The sequence below is a fragment of the Onychostoma macrolepis genome, chromosome 11 (assembly GCF_012432095.1).
Source record: "Onychostoma macrolepis isolate SWU-2019 chromosome 11, ASM1243209v1, whole genome shotgun sequence".
In the NCBI taxonomy this organism is placed as follows: domain Eukaryota; kingdom Metazoa; phylum Chordata; class Actinopteri; order Cypriniformes; family Cyprinidae; genus Onychostoma; species Onychostoma macrolepis.
In genome coordinates, this window is record NC_081165.1 from 12,552,268 (window position 1) to 12,575,646 (window position 23,379).

A 23,379-nucleotide genomic window follows, 5' to 3' on the forward strand; every position below is an offset into this window, starting at 1 on the left:
TAAGTTATTTTTTTAACTTGAATGTATTATTTTAATTTTAATATAATTAAATTATATTATTATAATTAATACATTGAAACAATCTACCTTAAAAGGCTAAAAAAATGAACTCATGTTGAACACACACACACACACACATTCTGTTAATATTATACATGACAAATGTTGAATATTTGTATTAAAAAGGCCTCCAACAGCTTGCTCTATTCTTTTTCTATTCTATGTTATATTTTTATTTATTATATAATAAAAAAAAACCTTGCTACGTGTATACGTGTTATAGCACTTGCGTATCAATGCTCTTTTGTTGATTTTGATTGCTTCCATTGTCCTCATTTGTAAGTCTGCTAAATTACTAAATTTAAATGTAAACATAGTCCAGTTAATTATGAATTACATGGCCACTAATGCTTAAAACTCAGATGATTTCTTAGGATGTCCTTGATATTCCTTGTTATTGTTGTATGCTTGCATAGCATCATATCGGCATATGAGAATCAAGCAAAAACCAGACAGTTAGGGTTTCTATAATTGTATCCTACTGCCACCTACTGGCCCATGCACCTGAATGCAGCTGTGTAGCACCTGCGTTTTGCTCATTTGATCTCATCTGTTGTATCTAATGCACACTCTAATTACAATTCATGAGAGGAATACGACAATCTGGGCTTGGCCCATGAAATTTGGCTCAGTGTATTGATACTGATCAGAAATGACAGCAGCACCGTTCCAGAACTGCAAAGATGGAGAGAAATCTCAAACAGCACAACCAGAGACTGAAACACGGCATGTGAAAGTTCTACCACATGAATTATCTAAATATAAGATTCCTCTCTGAGATTCAGATTTATTTATAAACCACTTGAAGACACAGATAGAAAATATTCACAGCGTACACATTACAAAAGAACACGTCACAAGGATAACAAAGCATTTAAATGCAGCTGATCAGGCTGAATTCAAAAGAATTGTTTTACACCTAATAGGGAGGCTATCTGAAAGGCTATGTAGGTTTTAAAACATACATGGATATATATGGCACTTAAGATGGCACTAATGTAGTGCATTAGAAAACATCCCTTTTTGGGATTATTAAAGGAATAGTTCACCCAAAAATAAGAAATTAAATAATAAATAAGAAAATAAAAAATACTGTTATTGTCTCCATCTCATGTAATTTCAAAATTATATGACTTACTTCCTTCTGCGGAACATAAAAGTTTTTTAATTAAATGTTTATTAGGGTGTTCTGGTTGCTCTTTTTCATGCATTTACACTGAATGTTGACTTCAAAAAGGACACAAAAGCATCATAAAAGTTTATACAACTGGCTCTATTAAAAGAAACAAAAAACTTCTCTTTGTGTTTCACAGAAGATAGAAAGTCATACAGATTTGGAACGAAAAAAATCCTTTGAGTGAACAATTCCTTTAACACGAACAAAACTGTTTCCTCATAATGGGCACTCTCATAAACGAACACACACACACACACACACACACACACACAAACAGACAGACATACATACACACACTCACGCTATGGTACTGTAGACATGATGCCACATTCTGTTTTGGCTGTATGACATTTTCCTCTGTGCAGTTCCTCAGCTCTCTCAAGTTCTCCAGACAGCCTCGCTTTTAGTCTTAGTGCTGTTTAAACATCCAGTCAGCACTGTCTGTGGTCTGGCTCATTGTTGTGCTCAGCTTATTTGCTGCTGTAAACGTTTATGTCGTGGTCTGAAGGATGCCAGACGTGTGTTTTGAGCGTGTTTCAGCATTGCATACTCATGGTGGGCTCACATATCCACGTCCCCATCATACGCCAGAGCCAGTGCCTTCTGTGGACTGCTGCTGGGACTGTCCTCCGGGTTTTTACTGAAACGCAAAACATACAAGCATATGTGTAAACTCACAACAACCACCTTGCGTCATAATTTGTTGCAGTTTAAACTACCACCACTAGAGTGCAGAACGTTGCCACGTTTCATAAATGGGATTTGCTTATTAGGGAGATTTTTTTTTGCCTTAAAAACATATGCCAGTTGTTTATTTCAGAGATAATGTCAGGCAGTCATTATGGCAAAATAAACCGACGGGGAGGGTGATTAGGACCCTGATTATTTTATTATGTGAGAAGAAAGAGAATGATAGAGTCATATGAAGAACATTAAACTAGTACAGCCATGTAAAAATCAGCCTCACCACAGGAGGAAGGACATTATGATGAGGAGGAGGATCACGACAAACCCGGCCGCCATCAGCCCATATACCCACAACTTGACACGGCCATCTGTCAATCAAAATAAACATTAATGCTTACAAAGTACAGCTTTTGTAAATCATTCTGACATGATTCTGGTTGAGAAAACTGACTCTTGACCACTAGTTGTCAATCAAACAATAGAAAAATAGAGTGCTGCAAGGATGACACATTTTGTAGGCTAAAACCAGGAAACGAGTTAGCATTTTAGCATCGTCCTGACGTCAATGGTTTTTTTGAGTTTGAGTTTTTGGTTAAATGTCTGAAATAAGCTCAAGATATTTTTACATCTTATTCCACAACACAAAATGCATCCGTAATACCTCATTGTGATTTTTTAGAAGCTTAACTGTGGTTGATAACGATTGGAAAAACAACAAGAGGTTGTCGGGACATTAAATAGGTTAACTCATTAGTCTGCTTTTACAGCCTCATTGTGTTTCTAATCCCGTTCTTGCAAACTATTCTAAGTCAAACTTTAAGGGAAAAGGATTTTTAAAGGTTACATATCAGGAAAATCTGATTTCTTCCATGTTTAAGTGCTATAATCGGGTCCCCAGACCATCTACCAACCCAAAAAACGTGAAGATTTTTTTGGTAAGCCTTTCTCTGCAAGTGTGAAAAAACAAGCACGTCAGATTTTGCTCCCCCCGTGACGTAGAAAGGGGATTTTATTATAATATTACCAACCCTTAATATACAAGTTTTCACCCACGGCACCACCATTTTGTTTTCGCAAGCGACAGTGGTATACCATTTCTAACGCCATGGCAAAAGTTCGAGCAAAACATGCTAACTGTTCTGTCTTTGGCTGCACTGATGAGCACAGAGCACTATTTAGAGTCCCAGTTTCAAGAGGAGACAAGAGAGCAGTGATTTATTGATTTATTTACTGCATATTATGCTGCTGCCACACAGATCTATTATAAACAAATGATTTCTTTCCCAGCTGTTTACATTCACAGACATAACCGACATAAACATAAACTTGTATGTATGTGTTTAAACGCAATAAGACATAAAAGAGAACTTAGTTTAGTACTCACATGATATAATGATGTGTGGGGTATTTTGAGCTGAAACTTCACAGACACATTCTGGGGACACCTGAGAATATTACATAGTGTAAAATGGGGCATAATGGTGCCCTTTAAATAAAGACTTGTTGAAGCGTTTATTGAAAGAGACTGAAAGAGTTGTCGGAAGATTAATGGGCGGTGAGGTTGAAATCATGCAACCTTGGTGTAGTTTGTTTATCTTTCGTTTAGCTTTTTACTTAAAAATCCTATTGGGAGCCAGGGTGTGCTACAACATGCTAATGCATAATCATAGACTTTTGTTGGTCACAAGAGTTTATTTTCTGCAACAATCCAAAAGCTAATAGAAAGGGTGATGGGTGATGCTAATTTCCTGGGTTGGCCTGAAAAAAAACATTGCAGCACTCTATAGGAAAGCATATGGGTGTTGGTAGTACCTGGTCCAAGAGGCTGCAGCGCCCAGTCCTTAATGTGGTTCTTGTTCCGGGCGTGCTCTGGTCTCAGATGGCCTGCGGTGGTCTTCACATCTGCCTTCTTATGGTCCAGCCCTGGTGTTCTGGTACAGTAGTCAAGGAACCCGTGAGAGGTCATGACCTCTGTGAAGCCCTTCTCACAACCACAGACTCCATTCTGACAGAAAGACGAAGAGAGTTTGTGAGAAGCATCATCAGAGAGATGGGTAGCATGGTGACAGCTGGATAGTGAGATGTGCTACGTTCCACATATGCAGACATACAGTTGTTAATTGCATGGCGTTAGAGGATGAGATAAAATTGTGATATGTGATAATGATGGTATTTGCATCTCACCATAATAGAGTGCCAAATGATACCACACTTTATAAACTCTCAGCATCTGTCATAGCTCATCATCCATATTAAAATAGGATTCACTGCTGGTAAATGTTACATTATTGTAATTAAGGCACTGGGTGATGTTACCATTATCCAAAGCCATGGTTTAACAGCAGCTGTATGATCAAAATGGTGACTCTCAAGAACATGTCCCTATCATATTTCATTGTCCCAATTTCATAATTCCTAAGACATTTTTCTATTAAATTGTTAACTATATTAACATTATTTATGTAATGTTACTGTAATGAAGAAATATTCTCATTCATGTAAGAAAAAAAAAGTTAAATGGTTAGTATTATAGCAATGCATCTAACCAAACGATAATCAAAATTATCAAAATATCTATACACAGAGTATGGAAGGCAGTGTTATTTTAGTATTATATATATTGTACAGTCATAGTATTTATTAATAATTTGAATTGGCTTTTCAAATTTTTATGTTCCATGTTTATTTTAATTTAGTTTAAGTTTTAGTAATTTTGTTATGTGGTTTTGTCATTTTCATTAGTTTTTGTTTGCAGATATTTCAATAGCTTTAATTGCAAAGGCAACATTTATGAATTTCATACATTAATACATACAATTTCATACATTAATACATTTATTTCAGCTTTATTTAAATTATGACAATGATTTTAATCGCTTTAGTTTTAATTAACAATAACTATACTGGGAGGAAGGAGAGGAAAATGTGCTTCATTTTCAGAAAAAAAAATAATTTGTCACAAATAATAATAATAATATAAAAAATATTTGACATTCTTTGTGAGATTCACCCAATAATGAATAAGATTGTGTGTTGACAGTGTTCTGGGTGTCACCTGTGTGCAGAAGGAGAAGGGTTTGGTGCATGGAGGGTGACACTGTCGTATGGCAGAGGGCTGGTTCTGAGCAATGCAGCCTCCTAATGTAGAGAAACACTAATTACATTTGGCTAAATTTAAAATCTGACGTTATGTTTTCCCAAGTCCTTTACATGCCTATAAAAAGCTATGAAATAAGATATGATGTTGATTTCTAATGATACTATTTTGAGAATTAATGCATTCTTAATGCAATAGTGCACACCTGTGACGTTGACGCCATCAGAGCGCTGGCACCACACCAGTCTACGGTTATGCCTCCATTCACCGGTCATCCATTCATAACTAAGACATGTTCCTCCTGGAAAAACAGACAAAAACACACTTGAGTGCTTTTCTGGTTTAGTGGCTGAACAACACTTCCTGTCTATCACTTCTCCATCTTGGGGCTATTTTCTCAAACAGCTAAAGAGGAAATAACAACTCGGTGAAGAGAGAAAGGGGTTTATTTGTTCAAACCTGTGAAAAAAATAAATAAACTAGAAATAAAACTAAAAATTGTGCTATTTTAAACATGGAGGACTGGTACTTTAGCAACAACAACAACTTTAAACCTTAAATTTCACTTTATTTCACCTTGAAAATGCATTTTACTGTTTATTTGTACTTATCTACTTTTTTCAGTAGAAACTTTTTTTTATGTATAATTATATTATACATATATATTATATAATTTTTTTTAATGAAGTCTCTTTTAATGATGTCCATTATCACCAAGGCTGCATTTATTTGCTTAAAAATATAGTGAAAATTTTATACTGTGAAGTATTATTACTGTTTAAAACAACTATTATTTTTATTTGATATTTTAAAATAATTTATTATAAATAATTTATATATTATTTAACAGTAATTTATTCCTGTGATGGCAAAGCTGAATTTTTAGCAGCCATTTCTTCAATTTTCAGTGTCAAACTCAATAAGACGGCTATCCCGTATGGCTTCCCACCAACCTCGGCATGGCCGTGTCTCATACATCTGTCTGGGACAGGTGTCCTGGTTCTCCGGGACCTGCGTGACTACAGCTCTAGAACGAGCCTGTTGACCCCACGTCTCAAAACTCCGCCCATCCAAACACAGCAGCTGACACGAACTCCATGGTGACCATTTGGTTAGGTGACATTCTCCTGACATGCCAGACAGAAATTACAGCCAATGAGTACACTGTAAAAACTGATAAGTTGACTTTAATAAAATTATAAATTGATAAATTAAGGAAACCCGTTGCCTTAAAAGGATTAAGTAAATAAAAAAAAAAAAAAAGTTAAGTGAATTGTCAAGTTCACTTAACTGGTTAACTGGAACCTTTCAAGGCAACGGGTTTCCTCAATTTTTTTAAATTTAAGTCAACTTATCACTTTTTACAGTGTGGGTGCCTAAAGCTCCTCAAGACATATGTTATTAATTAAAAGCGGTTAACCCTGTCCTCGTCACTAATTAACCCTTCATTTAGATAAACGTCACCATATCACTGTGTAATTATTTAGCTTTGTGTTTTGTGAGATGCAGACCTGGACAAGGAATTGTGCAGGGCTGCAGTAACTCAATCTCGCTGACTTTGCTCTGTGAATTTCCCACACACATTTTATCCTCTGCTGGAACGGGCTGAGGAGGACCTGAAAGAGACCCCCAGTGCACTACACAGGATATTTCCCTCCGACTTGCTCCCTCGCCACAGTCGGCCCCCTGCAAACAGAGAGAGAGCGATTACAGACAGAGCGGAAGAGGATTTCAGCTGTCTGTCACCTTCATGATTAGAAGATCGAAAGATCAAGATAGCGATGTTATTTTGGGCTATTGAGATGTATTATTCATTTTCTGTGCGCTGCTGAAATATATCAGGACATTTTTCTAGATTCTGTTATTTAGAAAGTGTAAATCTGGTGGGTAGAAAGAAACCGCTCCAGATTTAACCATAATATAATTGGCTCACAACGCTGTGCGGAGGCCTCCGCATGGGCTTGTGTCCAATACGCCAAATGATTCACAGCCAGAGAGTGTTCTACTGTTCTGATTGGCTAAGAAAGTGTGTTGCTCCCCTGACTCATTTTTTATTTCGTAATTATATACTTTACAGTTGCATATTTTACACCCAAACAATTTATTTTTACTTATTTTGTACTTATTTAAAAAATTTATAACTAAAAGTGAATCTTTGTTTTCATTTATAATGATATACTTTTTAGGAATATTTGTACTTTTTTACTGACATACACTATCATTGAATAGTTTGAGATTGGTAAGTTTTTTTAATGTCTTTGAAAGTCTCTTATGCTCAATAAAGCTGCATTTATTTGCTCATGATACAAAATATTACTACAATTTAAAATGATTCTATTTTCTATTTGCATATATTTTAAAATGTAATTCATTCCTATGATGCAAAGCTGTCAGCAGCAGTTTCTCCAGTCTTCAGTGTCACATGATCTTTCAGAAATCATGCTGATTTGCTGTTCAAGAAACATTTCTTATTATAATCAATGCTGAAAATGGTTGTGCTGTTTAATATTTTTGTGGAAACCATAATACATTTTTGTCAGGATTCTTTGATGAATAGAAAGTTCAAAAGGACATTTCTTTGAAATAGAAATCTTTACTGTCACTTTTGATCAATTTAATGCATGTTTTTATTTATCTAAATGTTTTAGTTTCTTAATTCCCCCCTATACTGTATGCTTTCAGTTGTGAAATGAATCAGTAGGGGACAAATACATCTGTGAATAGGGTTTTGCCATTACTTACTTTAATGTGATGCGGCACCTATATAAATATCTGAGATTGAGAAAGAGAACTCTATCAGGGCTGTTCATAACGGCACAGCGTGGATGATTTTATCTCATATGAGCTCAGGGGAAACCCTGACATGATGCTTTGACAGTTTAACGGAAAGCAGTAGCCTACAGCATGTCTGTTCATTTGTGCATGTTAAGGACAATGTCTTAGCGACAGCGGCTGTTGTTTAGTTTAACTCAATCAGGTGTACTGCATCAATACTACCTCCACCCTGCATGGTCTCCAGTCCCCCAGTATCCAGCTGTAGCACGGCCTGATGGGACAGGGGCGAGTTTGGGAGAGCTGAGATGGACAGGGACGACCTCCTTCACTGGCAGGCTGCAAAACGACCCTGGATCGTGTCATTTGACCTGAAAATTTACATACAACAAGACAAAAACACATGGGATCAGAAGCTAAAGTCCAGTGTGAGAACTGTTTGCATGCTGAAATTTAATTAGCGCTCTGGGAAGAGTTTACTCGTGGGACTGGCAGAGCCTTGAATTGAGATAAATGAGACTGATAAAAGCTTTTAATTAAGCCCCTAACAACAGCCAAGTTCAAGGAAGCATGACTGAACTCTCAAGGGTGTAAACAGCTGTGTGCTATCTTTGCAAAAATACTAGATTCATTTTTACAGGCCAGTGTCGAAATGGTAAGCACCACTTATGTATTCATCAAGTTATATTATTCTAAAATAATAATATAAATATTATAAAATAATATTAAACATTTATTTATTAATATTAAATAACACTATTTATTATTATTATTAATCTTAGTTATTTTTTTTGCCAGTATTGAAAAGGAAAGCACCACTTATGTAATAATAAAAAACTGAGTTATATTATTAAATAAGTAAATTTGTAATTATTATTATTATTATTATTTTGTTATTCATTTTATTTGCTAGTATTGAAAAGGAAAACACCACATATGTTTTCATTATGTTTTCATGCGGAAAAAAGATGATAAAATAATATTACATATTTATTTATTTTAAATATCATTATTTATTCATTTGTTATTTTTTATTGTTTGTTTGTCAGTGTTGAGAAGGAAAGGATCACTTATGGTTTTGATAAAAAAAAAAAAAAGTTATATTATTCTAAATTATTTATCATCATCATCTTATTATTATTATTATAATTATATTATATATAATTGTAAAATATTAATAATAATAGTTTTTTTTATCATAATGTTTATAATAATAATAATAATAATAATAGTTTATTATTATTATTATTTTTTAAATTCATTTTAATTGCCAGTAGTGAAAAGGAAAGCACCTTGTTGCCATCAAAATACGGGGAAAAAAAATTATATTATAAAATAATATTAATGTATTTGTATTATGTATTTATTAATTTTAAATATCCATGTTTACTTACTTACTTGTTTTGTTTTGAGTGTTGATAAGAAAAGGACCACTTATGTTTTTGATCAAAAAATGAAAAGGTTATATTATTCTAAAATATTTATTACCTTCATCATCTTATTATTATTTTGTTATTATCCAGTTTTAAGAAGGAAACAACTGTTTTCTTAAAAAAAAAAATATAACAAAGTTATTTATTTATTATTTGTATAATGTTATTGTAAATGTAAAATGTTAATGTACAATGTTAATAATAATAATAGTTTATTCTTATTCTTCTTATAATTATATCAATTGGAGATCATACTTTGGCTTCCACAGGTGTGTGAACATTCTGACCAGGTGGACCACTCTGTAATCAGACAATTAACAGGGCAGCCCACTTCACAGGGGGCAGAGAGCTTTCCACGTGAAGGACCCAACTAAAAAAAGAGAAGAAAACAATAAAATAACTGGATTCCTATTAGAGCTTTTGTTGAGAAAGAATCCCAGTGAGAAAAGAACAGTCACCTCTTTGCACATGCTCAGTTCCACCAGCTTCCCGTCACTACGGACACAGTTCAGGAGTCTGGTCTTAATCCCACGGCCGCATACTGCATTTTCACTGAGCTGACAGCTGCTCCAGTCTTCACAACATATACACATAATTCACTTCACTCCATAACGTGGACAGAACACATTATACAATCTTTAAAACGTGCAAGCGTAAATGCTTGTAGCAGCACCTGAGTAAACATAGGAGTATTTGAGACAGGTCGTATTGATACAGGCTTGAGTCTGGTTTAGATCAGGGCAGGTATGATCTCCTTCTGGCCACCTCAAGACACTTCTACTCCTCCACCTCAAATCACCCTCATTACAATCCTGGAGGAATACAGATGAATCACACATTGGGACTTGCCATTCATTGTTTTTACAGTAATGCATTTAAAACAAAAGTCTAAGGGACAAGGGATTCTGGAGGATTTTAAAGCAGAAGTGTTATTTCAGCTGTAAAGAAACATTCCCTTAATGTAAGCTGATAATAATTGCTACAGAAAAATCAATGCAGCATTTGGCATTTTTAGATATGAATTAAGATTATTTAATCATTAATGAAGTCCTTTCTTGTAGGGACAGTCTGTCATCTAACAGGAAGATGAGGTTTTTCTATTCTCCCGAGGACGATTTAAAAAAGTGCAGATTCATAAGTATAATAAAACTTTGATTTTGTTACCTGTCCTGTATTTTAGCACTACTGTGAATCATTTTGGTAAATCCACTGCAATCTCGTATATTTACTAAGGCAATAAATGCTATGTTTTAATCATCCTATTATGACAAGCTTCCCTCCATCCTGACACTTTATTATCCATTCATCCATCAGTCAAACTGACCACGGTACATTTGGTCCACTGGCTCCACTCTGATGTCACACAGTGGGCGGGGCAAGGCAGCAGACAGGTCTCGACTGTGATTGGCTTTTCCTCCTGGTCACACAGTGAGTCATCCACAACCTCATCCTGGTTTTCTCCTCCGCTTTTCAAGCAGCTTCAGGTCAGAGACAAACAAATGTTATCTATTAAACTGAACCATTACTAGACTAAAATTCAGATGTCTAGGCACCTCTTCAGCAAAGAAAATTCGACCAGAAAACATTGTTGTTCAGTTATAACATTACCCATGGTTTCCCTGACCTCACTTTAGTCTGAAGGGCAGAGTTACGACCTCACTTATCTTTAAGAAGCAGAGTTATGACCCCATGAATCTGTTTGCACTGTTGTGACCTCTCCTCGGTTTTGAACGCTGACTTATGAGACAATTTTGCTGTGTGACGCACACAGGATCTGTTTTATCATTGTACCACGGAGGTAAAACACAATCTATTGTGCTGCTGTTCTCTGGCAGAACGGGGACATTTTAAAAGACATTCTTTTAAACTTTCTTTTTGACGACTTCTGAGATGATTTGCTTATTTAAAGGCTCACTGTGATGAGCTCACCGGATTGTGCCGGTCCGGAAGCCCTCTCCGCACACAGGCTGGGACGGTTCAGCGTTCGTGAGGTTGTTTGGTGGATTTAGGACACACATGGACCAGGACTCCACTTCCCACACATACTGACTGCAGTCAGAGTAACAGGGCAGTACCTCAGACACCTGCTCACAGACAAGATAGCTATGTTTTTATTTATGGCAGCATGCACACAAGTGTGTGTTTTGTGTGTCTCTGTGTATACAAGAATATACAGAAAAAATACAGCATGCAAATGGTTATACAAGCAGACACACATATACACTTTACATATTACATATTATAAACACATTTCACACACAAAAACATAATTCTCTAGTGTACTCTCACCTGAGCCTTTGTAGATATTCATATCAGCAGAACATGATCAGCAGCAAAACCACAAAATGATTGGAAAGAAGTGAAAAGAAATGAAAATAATGGGGAAAGGGCAAGGAAAGAAACGGAATTGGAAAATGAAATGGAACAAACATAAAAAAAAATGATATGAAAGGCACAAGAAATTAATGGGGAAAGAAAAGGAAAACAACAAAAAGGAAAGGGGTGGAAAGAAAAAGTAAAGCAATAGAGAAAGGCAAAGTAATGCAATAAGGAGACAAATGAAAAAAGGAAATAAAATAAAAAGGAATTCAAAGAATGGGGAAAGGAAAATGAAGCAGAAATGGAAAATTAAAGGAATGGGAAAAGGAAAGGAAAAGCAAAGCAAAGGGAAGATGGAATGGATGCAGGAAGAGAATGATATAAAAGGAAGAGGAAAATTAATGGGCAAAAGAAAAGAAGAAAGGAACGGGAAAGGAAATGAAAAGAAACAGGGAAATTAAAAGAGTGGAAAGGAGAAATACAGCAAACAAAGGAAATGAACAAGGAAAGAAAGGAAATTAAACCAACATGGAAATGGAAAGGAAAGAAATGTGAAAGGAAATGGAGTGAATAGAAAGAAAAGGAATTCAAAGGGAGAGAAAAATTAATGGCAAAGATGGAACAGGAAAAAATGGGAAGGAAAGGGGAAATGAAAAAGGGAAGGGAAAGAAGGGAAGTAAACAAAGCAAATGAATAAGGAATAAAAAGAAAAAAGGAAAGTAAAAGGAAAGAAATTGAATAAGTAAATAAATGGAAAAGGAAAGCAATAGGAAAAGAAGGGAAAGGAAATTAAAAGAAAGCAGAAAGAAACGTGAAAGAGGAGGAGGAGGAAGAGGAAAGTAAAAGCAATGTAAAGGAAAGTAAACAAAGATGGAATAGGAAAAAGGGAAAGAAAGGGGGAAAAGAAAATGGGGAAGGGACAGAAAAAGAAAGGAACGATTTTCCATTAGTTTCTATTAGAACACGTTCGTTCCAAACGTAGATTTGTTATTTAGTGGTTCATTTATATGAGAGAAACTGAGCTGAAGGAAAAGCTTGCCGACTCCACTTCAGATCGATGAAACTTTAATGTTTCTTGACCTGCCCTGATGGAATATAAAATAAAGAGAGTGAAATAAAAGGGAAAAAGAGCAAAAAGCAGGGGGGAGAAGAGGTTCAGTCCCTGGAGGTCTTGATCCTCTCCAGTCTTGTCTTACTAGAACAGAAGCTCAAAGTGGGAAGCCTGGGGAAGACCCTCAAAGCCAGGCCAAATGAATAATAAATTATACAGTAGGTTTACACACACACTGCCTTGTCCTCTGTGACTCCAAAACACAGATGAAGATACAGTACTTATGAATTTATGAACACATATAATTTAAGCATACAAGTGTGGGCATGTATAATTTCACAGCAGGCGATTTTTCCTCGAGGCTAATTTAAATAGACTGAACAGCTCTATTATCAATAATAGCTAAAGGTCTCTGGATATTTTACGTTCTCAGAACAACTCACGTCTTATTTGGAGTTTCTTCATTTCTTACAAGATCAATGAAGTAGAAGTTAAAGTGAACAATCATTCTCACCTGATTTTTGTAATTAAGTTTTGGGCAGGGTCGACCTCCATTGAAAGGCTTCTCTCGTAGCCACTGAGAGCGAACCTTCACACCCCCACCACAGGAGGCGCTGCAGGAAGACCAATTCGACCACTCACTCAGCTTACAGTCCGTAGAACAGGGTACATGACACGATTCCTCTTCAAATCCTGTAACAGAACACACTTCCTTAGAGATACAGTACATGGCCTATACAATATAAATGATAATACTACTAAACAAAAAAGTTAAAAAGAACAGCATTTATTCAAAATAGGTATCTTTTTTTAACAATATAAGTCTTTACTATCACTTTTTATTCATTTAATTCAAAATTACTGACTCCAATCTTTTGAATAGTAATGTATATTGTAACGCAAAATTTCTATTTTGAATAAACACTGTTCTTTTTAACTTTTTATTTATGAAAGAATCCTGAAAAAAGTATCACAGGTCCCAAGAAATATTAAGCAGCACAACTGTTTCCAACATTGATTATAAATCAGCATATTAGAATGATTTCTGAAGGATCATGCGACACTGAAGACTGGAGTAATGATGCTGAAAATTCAGCTTTGCTTCACAGGAATTAATTATAAATATATTAAAACTTTAAATTGCAATAATATTTCTCAAAATTACTTTTTTTCCCCCTGTATTTCTTGATGACCATAATATACATATACACATATACATGCACACACACACACATGTGCACTATAAATATAAACACACACATACTGTATATACTTTTGAAAATATTTACATGTATATACATTTATATATTTCTATTATTATATTGTATATAAATTAGGGGTGTCAACGTTAACATGTTAACGCATGCGATTAATCAAAAAATTTTAACCCGTTAATATTTTTTTAGCGCAGATTAATCGTTTGATACGGTTTGACCCCAACTTCCCGTCATCGCAGCGCGGAAGGTCATCTTGTGTGATGAGGGTACAGTGAACCAGTGTTGCCAGGGCAACGGCACAAGTGGGCTATTTTGACAGTCGCGGGAAAAATTACAGAGCTGTGGTTTGCATTTTTTTTGGGCTACTTTTATTATGTACCGCGATTGCCCAAAGTGTATATAGACAAATACAAATTAAAATAGATTCTTTTACTAATGTGTATTATACTTGGAATGTATCACTGGCAACTTAAGAATGTAGAGGCGGTTGTAACATCAAACAACGTGAGTTTCAGCAGAGCATACATTTAAAGGCTTTTAAACAGCAGAAATAAATATGACAACAGCCACTATAGATAAAATAATAAACACACGATTACGATAGGATATTTGTATGTGATTTTCTTGAGTTGAATGTGTACATCTGAAATGCTAATTTGTGCAGCGATATAAAAGGCTATAAATAGCATATTTTAACAACAGTAAACGACCAAATTCCACATGTGATCGCAAAAGGAAGTTAATTTGCAGTATAATTTGCGATAATTTGCGTTAAAAAAATATTAACGAGTTACATTTTTTTTTTATTAATCGCATGCGTTGACAACCCTAATATATATATATATTCTTCAATAAAAATCATTTTATTTTAGATTTTTGAAAGAGTGCATCACCAGGGCTGCTGCAGAGAGCTGGCTCCACCAATCGTCCCATGTGATCCAGACAGGCAAGAGCTCTGAAACGCTTTCCGTGCCCACACTCGCTGTTCTTCCTCTGAGCTCGCCAGCCCTGGACTGCCTTTTGGCTTTGGTGGGAAACTCCTTGGATGAAAGGATGGCCAGCAATGTTCTTTGCTGGTGAGAGCAAACAAGGAGACCAGGGACCCTGAGGCTGGGTATGAAATTCAGAACAAGGACAGGCTTCTTTCTCCAGCAGAGGAAACGACTCCTCCTGTTGGCATCTCCAGCGCTTCTTACTGCGACCTGAGAGTTTGAATGGAAGAGGGCCTTGGATGGTGCGTGTGCTTTCAGAAAACATTTTGATAATCAGAATAGTTTATGGTTGAACATGTTACCTATCAGAGATCGGGAACGAGTGCGCCAACTTGCACAGCCTTGACATTGGCTGAATCTGCTCCAGGACGTGAAGCTACATTCATCTCTGCAGGGCACACGACATTCCCTCACTGGGACGGGCATCAGTCCAGCCCACCTCACACAGTCTGTCATATCTGCTGGAGAATCATCCGCACCAACACATGTTACCTCTGAAAACATGACAGAGAGGGAAAACATGTTAAATAATAGCTATAGTGTTCTAAGTAGAATGCCATTTTTGGACACTTTTAACAGATTTACTTTTTTGGCTGAACTATCCCTTAAATATGGTGGTCCAGCAGTGCACAACACAATGAAATCTCCACAACACAACGAAATCTCCACAACACAATGAAATCTCCACAACACAATGAAATCTCCACAACACAATGCATAGGACTAATTTTTAGTTGTGTTGCAGCTTGTTTCCGCTGTGTTGTACTAATTTTGTTGTGATTGGGCTTGTTTCTATTGTGTTGCAGCTTGTTTCTGTTGTGTTGCGACTCGTTTCTGTTGCGACTTGTTTCAGTTGTGTTGCAGCTTGTTTCTGTTGTTTTGCGACTTGTTTCTGTTGTGTTGTGACTTGTTTCTGTTGTGTTGTGACTTGTTTCTGTTGTTTTGCGACTTGTTTCTGTTGTTTTGTGGCTTGTTTCCGTTGTTTTGCGACTTGTTTCTGTTGTTTTGTGACTTGTTTCTGTTGTGTTGCAGCTTGTTTCTGTTGTGTTGAGACTCGTTTCTGTTGCGACTTGTTTCTGTTGTGTTGCAGCTTGTTTCTGTTGTGTTGAGACTCGTTTCTGTTGCGACTTGTTTCAGTTGTGTTGCAGCTTGTTTCTGTTGTGTTGCGACTCGTTTCTGTTGCGACTTGTTTCAGTTGTGTTGCAGCTTGTTTCTGTTGTGTTGCGACTCATTTCTGTTGCGACTTGTTTCAGTTGTGTTGCAGCTTGTTTTTGTTGTGTTGCGACTCGTTTCTGTTGCGACTTGTTTCTGTTGTGTTGCAGCTTGTTTCTGTTGTGTTGAGACTCGTTTCTGTTGCGACTTGTTTCAGTTGTGTTGCAGCTTGTTTCTGTTGTGTTGCGACTCGTTTCTGTTGCGACTTGTTTCAGTTGTGTTGCAACTTGTTTCTGTTGTTTTGCGACTTGTTTCTGTTGTGTTGCGACTTGTTTCTGTTGTGTTGCGACTTGTTTCTGTTGTGTTGCGACTTGTTTCTGTTGTGTTGCGGCTTGTTTCCGTTGTTTTGCGACTTGTTTCCGTTGTTTTGCGACTTGTTTCCGTTGTTTTGCGACTTGTTTCTGTTGTTTTGCGACTTGTTTCTGTTGTTTTGCGACTTGTTTCTGTTGTGTTGCAGCTTGTTTCTGTTCTGTTGTTTTGCGACTTGTTTCTGTTGTTTTGTGGCTTGTTTCCGTTGTTTTGCGACTTGTTTCTGTTGTGTTGTGACTTGTTTCTGTTGTGTTGTGACTTGTTTCTGTTGTTTTGCGACTTGTTTCTGTTGTTTTGTGGCTTGTTTCCGTTGTTTTGCGACTTGTTTCTGTTGTTTTGCGACTTGTTTCTGTTGTGTTGCAGCTTGTTTCTGTTGTGTTGAGACTCGTTTCTGTTGCGACTTGTTTCTGTTGTGTTGCAGCTTGTTTCTGTTGTGTTGAGACTCGTTTCTGTTGCGACTTGTTTCAGTTGTGTTGCAGCTTGTTTCTGTTGTGTTGCGACTCGTTTCTGTTGCGACTTGTTTCAGTTGTGTTGCAGCTTGTTTCTGTTGTGTTGCGACTCATTTCTGTTGCGACTTGTTTCAGTTATGTTGCAGCTTGTTTTTGTTGTGTTGCGACTCGTTTCTGTTGCGACTTGTTTCTGTTGTGTTGCAGCTTGTTTCTGTTGTGTTGAGACTCGTTTCTGTTGCGACTTGTTTCTGTTGTGTTGCAGCTTGTTTCTGTTGTGTTGAGACTCGTTTCTGTTGCGACTTGTTTCAGTTGTGTTGCAGCTTGTTTCTGTTGTGTTGCGACTCGTTTCTGTTGCGACTTGTTTCAGTTGTGTTGCAGCTTGTTTCTGTTGTGTTGCGACTCATTTCTGTTGCGACTTGTTTCAGTTATGTTGCAGCTTGTTTTGTTGTGTTGCGACCGTTTCTGTTGCGACTTGTTTCTGTTGTGTTGCAGCTTGTTTCTGTTGTGTTGAGACTCGTTTCTGTTGCGACTTGTTTCAGTTGTGTTGCAGCTTGTTTCTGTTGTGTTGCGACTCGTTTCTGTTGCGACTTGTTTCAGTTGTGTTGCAACTTGTTTCTGTTGTTTTGCGACTTGTTTCTGTTGTGTTGCGACTTGTTTCTGTTGTGTTGCGACTTGTTTCTGTTGTGTTGCGACTTGTTTCTGTTGTGTTGCGACTTGTTTCCGTTGTTTTGCGACTTGTTTCTGTTGTTTTGCGACTTGTTTCTGTTGTTTTGCGACTTGTTTCTGTTGTGTTGCAGCTTGTTTCTGTTCTGTTGTTTTGCGACTTGTTTCTGTTGTTTTGTGGCTTGTTTCCGTTGTTTTGCGACTTGTTTCTGTTGTTTTGCGACTTGTTTCTGTTATGTTGCAGCTTGTTTCTGTTGTTTTGCGACTTGTTTCTGTTGTGTTGCGGCTTGTTTCCGTTGTGTTGCAGAAATTTTGTTGAGTTGTGCACTACTAGGCCACCGTACTTAAAGGTGTACAAATACATTTTGGAGCCTGCTGTAATATACTGGGCCTCATTCGTTCTCAATGAAGAGCAGAACAAATGAGTGTAAAACATTCGTAAAACCATCTTATGTAAATTGATCCACTGAATAATTTAAGTAAGAATGGTTTTACAAATAATTTGCATAGATAATCATTCTGCTCATGTTTCCTAAATGAAGCCCACTGTGCACATCTTGAGGGAATCATTTATTTGCTGAGAAATACTCTTTTCACTTTACAAAACTGACAGGCAGAATTTGGTCCCGTACGCTGCAAACCACACTTTGAAAGGATCCCTGCTGTGTCTTGATAGGCCAGCACCTTTAAATTTACATGAAGCACCAGCAGGATATTTTAAAAAGGGCCCGGGGACGGAGATGTCAGATGTCACATCGTGCTGTGTGTCCTCTCTGACATTCTGACAACGTTCTATAAGACGGGAGAGTATGGGGAAAATTGCAAGGAAAAAAACCTTCAGGCAGCCAAGACGTCCCTCTGAATCTCTCAGATAAGTTATCGTCCTACAGTAACCCCGGTTTTGCAGAACTTTGCTAATAAAACTTTAAATCATATAGAGATCCTAATCTGTCACTTACCTCTTGTCTCTAGACCAATACCACATGCCTCTGCAGGGCCACCCACAGCCTGCCTCACCGAATCAGGTACCAGAATGCACTGATGCCAGCGATGGGTCTGCCATCTGCCAGGAAACACCAGTGCACAGAAAACATGTTGCGGTGTCTGGCTTACATCCAGTGATACCTTATGAACATTTTGTATTTTATTGGCACATCAAGTAGGGATACACATTACCATGTTTAACACAACATGTTTGATTACATTTGGGTATTTTTCTAAAGGAGGATTTAAAAAAATGCTCTAAACATTTTAAAGGGTACTTTATAAAAACTTTATTCATTTTTATATTAATTGTTTTTTCCTCATTTTTAAGAATGTTCTAGTTTCTCCTATATATATATATATATATATATATATATATATATATATAAAAACAAGAAAAATGATATAATCACAAAAAAAAGTTTGTGTATACACAGTTAGCATTTTTCATGACAATTAATCACTAATAAGCTACTGATGATGATATTGAGTCGATATCAAGATTATTATGATTTACTTGAGGATGCATTAAATTGATCAAATGTGAAAGTAATAACATTTATAGCATAACAAAATATTTATATTTCAAATAAAAACATTTTTTAACTTCCTTTTCATTAAAGAATCTTGGAAAAATGCTTCACATAAATAAATGAATAAATAAATACTGTAAATAAATAAAATAAAAATTAATTAAATACTGTAAATAAATAAAATAAAAATTAATTAATTTAAAATAGGGCAAAATACTAAGCAGCACATCTGTTATCAACATTGATAATAATAAGAAATGTTTCTTCAGCATCAAATCAGCATATTAGAATAATTTATGATCATGTCACACTGAAGACTGGAGTAATGGTGCTGAACATTCAGCATCAAATTTGGCATTACAGGAATAAATCACATTTTAAAATATAGTAAAATAGAAAACAGTTATTTGAAATTATAAGAATATTTTACAATATTGCAGTTTTTACTGTATCTTGATCAAATAAATGCTGCATTGGTAAGCATAAGAGACTTATTTCAAAAACAAGTTACCAACACCAAACTTTTAAACAGCAGTCAATGAATTCTGAAAAAACAACACCAAACAGTCAAGCAGTCAGCATATAAGAAATTTGATTCATTTTATTTTGTATGTTGTAAATTAAATGACTGCTGTTGGGTCTTCCCAGGCTTATCCAACATCAACATTTCAATTATGAAACCATTTCTCTCTTTACCTGTAAGTTGGGCACAGAGGGGGTGGATCACATTCTCTCTCCTCATAAAGAGTGTCGGGGCACTCTTGACCTCCATTAGCAGGTCTCTGGATGATGATCCTGTGACGGGACTGGGTTGGTGCATTAGCATTCACTAGAAAAACAACGAAATCCACAGTATGGAGAAAAAAAAACATTAAGTTCAAACTCGTCAAGTTGTGTCTGGTTAGGACAGGTTGTTGCGGACTACAAGTTTACCTGATAAACAGGAAGTGGGACAGGCACTCCATTCGCTAAAAGGTGTGACGATGCAGTGAATTTGGCAAGGTAAAGGACACGACTGGATCGAGTCAGGACGAGAGGATTCAGGACACCTAAAGTATATTCCAGTATGAGACTATCTGTATGGCGTTCTACACAGAATTTTGCATGAAAGATTTTCCTGTTCCTTACCGTTTTGGCAGCACATGTCCATTCCCAGCTCTCCTGCACGTGACTTGGCGCATCTGTACCCCTGTACCGCAGGTGGCATCATTCTCCATCTGTGGAGTTGTGCTGTTACCTTTACTCTCTTCTGTGATGGTGTTTGGAATACAGGGATCCCAAGGTGAAGTATCCCAGTAGTATACTGTGCATGAGTGTGTGCCGCAGGGTCTCCACTGCTCCAGCTCAGGGGCCGGAGGACATGGCTTTCCATCTGTAACCAGAAGAAAAGGTATTTTTTACATCCCAAACCTGTCAATAGCAACAACTACTGTGTAATTATTTTTAACTTCAACAAATCTACTGTGCACTACAAAATATTGCACATTGATTTAATGTGGCATTTATTAGCCATCCAGCATATTATTATACTGTATTTACATATCGATCATTAGCTGTGCATATTCAGCAGATTCAAATATCACACTGTCTATACATATTCATAGTTTGGAGGTCAGTAAGATTTTTTTTTTCTTCTTTTTTAAAAAAAATAAAGTATTAATTTTATTCAGCAAGGACATTCAGTTATTCAAAAGTGAAACAAACGCTGTTCTTTTAAACTTTCTATTCATCAAAGGATCCAGAAAAAAATATTATGTGTGATTCAGAGCAGCAAATTAGCATATAAGAATGATTTCTGAAGGATCATGTAACACTGAAGACTGCAGTAATGAATGCTAAAAGTTCTGGGAATAAATTACATTTAAAAATATAAATCTTAAACGACTATAGCAATTTTAATATAATTAAATATAACCATTTTTGATCAAATAAATCCAGTCTTGGTGAGCTGAAGAGGCTTCTTTAAAAAATGGATGTATAACAAAAATGTATAAATAACGTGTATACACACACCCACACATATTTAAGGATGAAGGGCCATATGTTTGAGGGGTCAAACAAAGGATATGTCCTTGGTGAATGTGTCATAAAGAAAGTATCTATAATTCATTGGAAAGAGCTGCTTTATGGGCACCAGCATGAAAGAAGGGGATGACAGGACAAAGACTAATAGAACATCATTTTAAAATGGGGATTAGAGATTTGGACTCAGGGTAAATCAGAGTCTAAAGTTTAAAAAGAGGCATTTTAATAATTAAATCAAAAGAGTCACAAAGAAGGGCTTTAATACAGCCCAGTATGTGAGGGCTGCTGTACCCAGTTTTTCTGCAACAGCTGGAAACGTTACATTTCCAACACGTTTTCATAATTTCTGCTTTGTGTATTTATTATTTATCCTCTTTGAGTGTTCACAATATAACTTGACAAGACATAACCGTATCTTCATCATCTTTATCATAATGCACATAATTTTATGTGCATGAAATTCTGAGCTCAACCTGTGTGCTATTCACTTGGCCTGGAGTCTTAGATATGTTGTTGCACAAACTAAATGCCTGTGAACCAAATGTTCAATCTGAGCTCACACTTTCCAGGAAGAGCCAGAACAAGACGTGAGCGACTTTGTTTTCCCTCTTGGTGTTTACTGGAGCAGGACTGGGAACAGGAAGTCCAGGGGCTCCACTGTCCCAGTACACAGTCCCCAGGACAGGGCATCTCACATGGCAGCCGGACTGGAGGAGGATCTCCTGGACACTGATCATTAGGGACTGGATCACCTATAATGCAAAGAGGAAAGCAGACATTTCTGTTAAATGCATGTAATCAGGAAAAAAATGTCCCTGTTCTCAGTGGTTTTCTTTTTTATTTATATCGACATACTGTATAATGTTTATAGTGTTTCATTTTTGAATAACACTTATTCTTTCCCAATAAACAAGCATATTTAATGAACATCTTCTTCGAATACAACCAAAGGAAATATGCAATTAAATTTACTGCCAAGAAACAAAATTAGAACATTGAAATAATGATCATGGCTTGTTTTAAGCACAGGAAAATCTTGGTTTCCTCTTATCTTGCACCTAACAATCACTTTTCTTTAATTAAAGTAGAATAATATGCAAATAAGATGTTTAATAGCACTCTGATTGCTCTATTCCTTTCTCAAAGACCATGATTGGACAACATTAAGGCACTTTTTTTAATTAACAGACAGCTTGAAAATAATTATCTGATAATTAATGGTGCAGTAAAACATTAGCGCTAATCTTCACTCAGTTCACTATGGAAAATACTCTGCTTCACTGCAAAAATAAATAAATAAATAAAAATAATGAAAATAAATAAATACCAAGAAGGAAAGAACATTTCAGTGGCAATTTCTTATTTTTTAAACATTAATCTCACTAAAAGATTAGTTTTACGCTTCAAATGGGGAAAAAAATAATATATATTCTTATAAATGAGTTTTAATACATTTCAGTAGGCTCAGCTTTTTCTTGTAATGAGCATAATTTTAACCACAATTGTAAATGTTTTGAACAAGCAAAGAAAAGAAAAGTTAGGTTTTTTAGCTTATAACTCAGTGAGGAAAGATCAACTCGCATATACAAAACAATCTCACAGAAGATCTTTTTATTTTTGAGATTGGAAAGAACAATGGACAAATATACACAAACACAGAATCAACTAGTAGAACATGCTCTTCAGGTTGTTTGTGAGATAAAAGAACAAAGATAAAAGGCGAGTAATAAACCTAACTGGTCTGGACAGACTCTCCTCTGAGAATCTGATATTGAGCCGCAATAGTTCATTTCTTCATTACATCTCAGATGCAGGAAGGGCAACGTTTCTCCAATTGATGTTAGACCTTAAAAATCAATCTCTCTGAATTGTATTCGTTGCCGAAGATATAAATGCACTAACGAAGCTCTTTTTTAAAGAGACTGTCTCGTCTGAAGATGCACAGCTCTTAATATGTATTTTTATGACCCCTGTAATCACCACTTTCCTGTTGCGTTATAAGGGTTTATTTCATTTTCTTTTCACATGGCAGACAGGGAGATTTTCTCACCTATTTGTACTGTTAGAATAAGCAATTTCCCAGAGTGATTGTCTACCTAGAGCCTTAAAAAGTGCATTATAGTGCGCCAGAACGGCAGGACTGCTGATAGACAGCAGAATTCAATAGCATGCTACTTCATAAATATAAAACTTGCAGTCAGATCACAGAAACTGGAGTGATAACTTTTTCAAATGAAGCTGTGAACCATGTCTGGCCATTGCAAACACTACACTTTGAGCTTTTTGCTAAGGCCAATAAGCAATTTCCTATAGCAACCATTCAACATTTAATAGCAAATGCATAGTAATGTGATCAAAATTAGCACTTTAGTAACTATATATATATCATACACGATTGT

The 23,379-nt window shown here is 36.1% G+C and overlaps 1 protein-coding gene across 3 annotated transcripts in view; it reads right to left on the reverse strand.

The window, feature by feature from the left end:
• Positions 1 to 875: 875 nt before the first annotated feature.
• The window catches only part of thsd7bb (thrombospondin, type I, domain containing 7Bb), a 76,846-nt gene continuing 54,342 nt past the window's right edge, over positions 876 to 23,379 (reverse strand). For all 3 annotated transcript variants that reach the window (XM_058792125.1, XM_058792123.1, XM_058792124.1), the window contains 21 exons: positions 21,541 to 21,732; positions 20,084 to 20,327; positions 19,889 to 20,004; positions 19,652 to 19,784; positions 18,398 to 18,501; positions 15,108 to 15,299; positions 14,707 to 15,015; positions 13,111 to 13,289; positions 11,156 to 11,310; positions 10,551 to 10,704; positions 9,900 to 10,038; positions 9,685 to 9,800; positions 9,482 to 9,596; positions 8,019 to 8,164; positions 6,533 to 6,707; positions 5,975 to 6,148; positions 5,227 to 5,322; positions 4,980 to 5,062; positions 3,737 to 3,929; positions 2,205 to 2,292; positions 876 to 1,877 (listed from right to left, as the gene is read on the reverse strand). In XM_058792125.1, the coding sequence (XP_058648108.1) occupies positions 1,799 to 1,877; positions 2,205 to 2,292; positions 3,737 to 3,929; positions 4,980 to 5,062; positions 5,227 to 5,322; positions 5,975 to 6,148; positions 6,533 to 6,707; positions 8,019 to 8,164; positions 9,482 to 9,596; positions 9,685 to 9,800; positions 9,900 to 10,038; positions 10,551 to 10,704; positions 11,156 to 11,310; positions 13,111 to 13,289; positions 14,707 to 15,015; positions 15,108 to 15,299; positions 18,398 to 18,501; positions 19,652 to 19,784; positions 19,889 to 20,004; positions 20,084 to 20,327; positions 21,541 to 21,732 (3,182 nt within the window). In that variant the 3' untranslated portion in view covers positions 876 to 1,798. The remainder of the gene's footprint in view (positions 1,878 to 2,204; positions 2,293 to 3,736; positions 3,930 to 4,979; positions 5,063 to 5,226; positions 5,323 to 5,974; positions 6,149 to 6,532; positions 6,708 to 8,018; positions 8,165 to 9,481; positions 9,597 to 9,684; positions 9,801 to 9,899; positions 10,039 to 10,550; positions 10,705 to 11,155; positions 11,311 to 13,110; positions 13,290 to 14,706; positions 15,016 to 15,107; positions 15,300 to 18,397; positions 18,502 to 19,651; positions 19,785 to 19,888; positions 20,005 to 20,083; positions 20,328 to 21,540; positions 21,733 to 23,379) is intronic.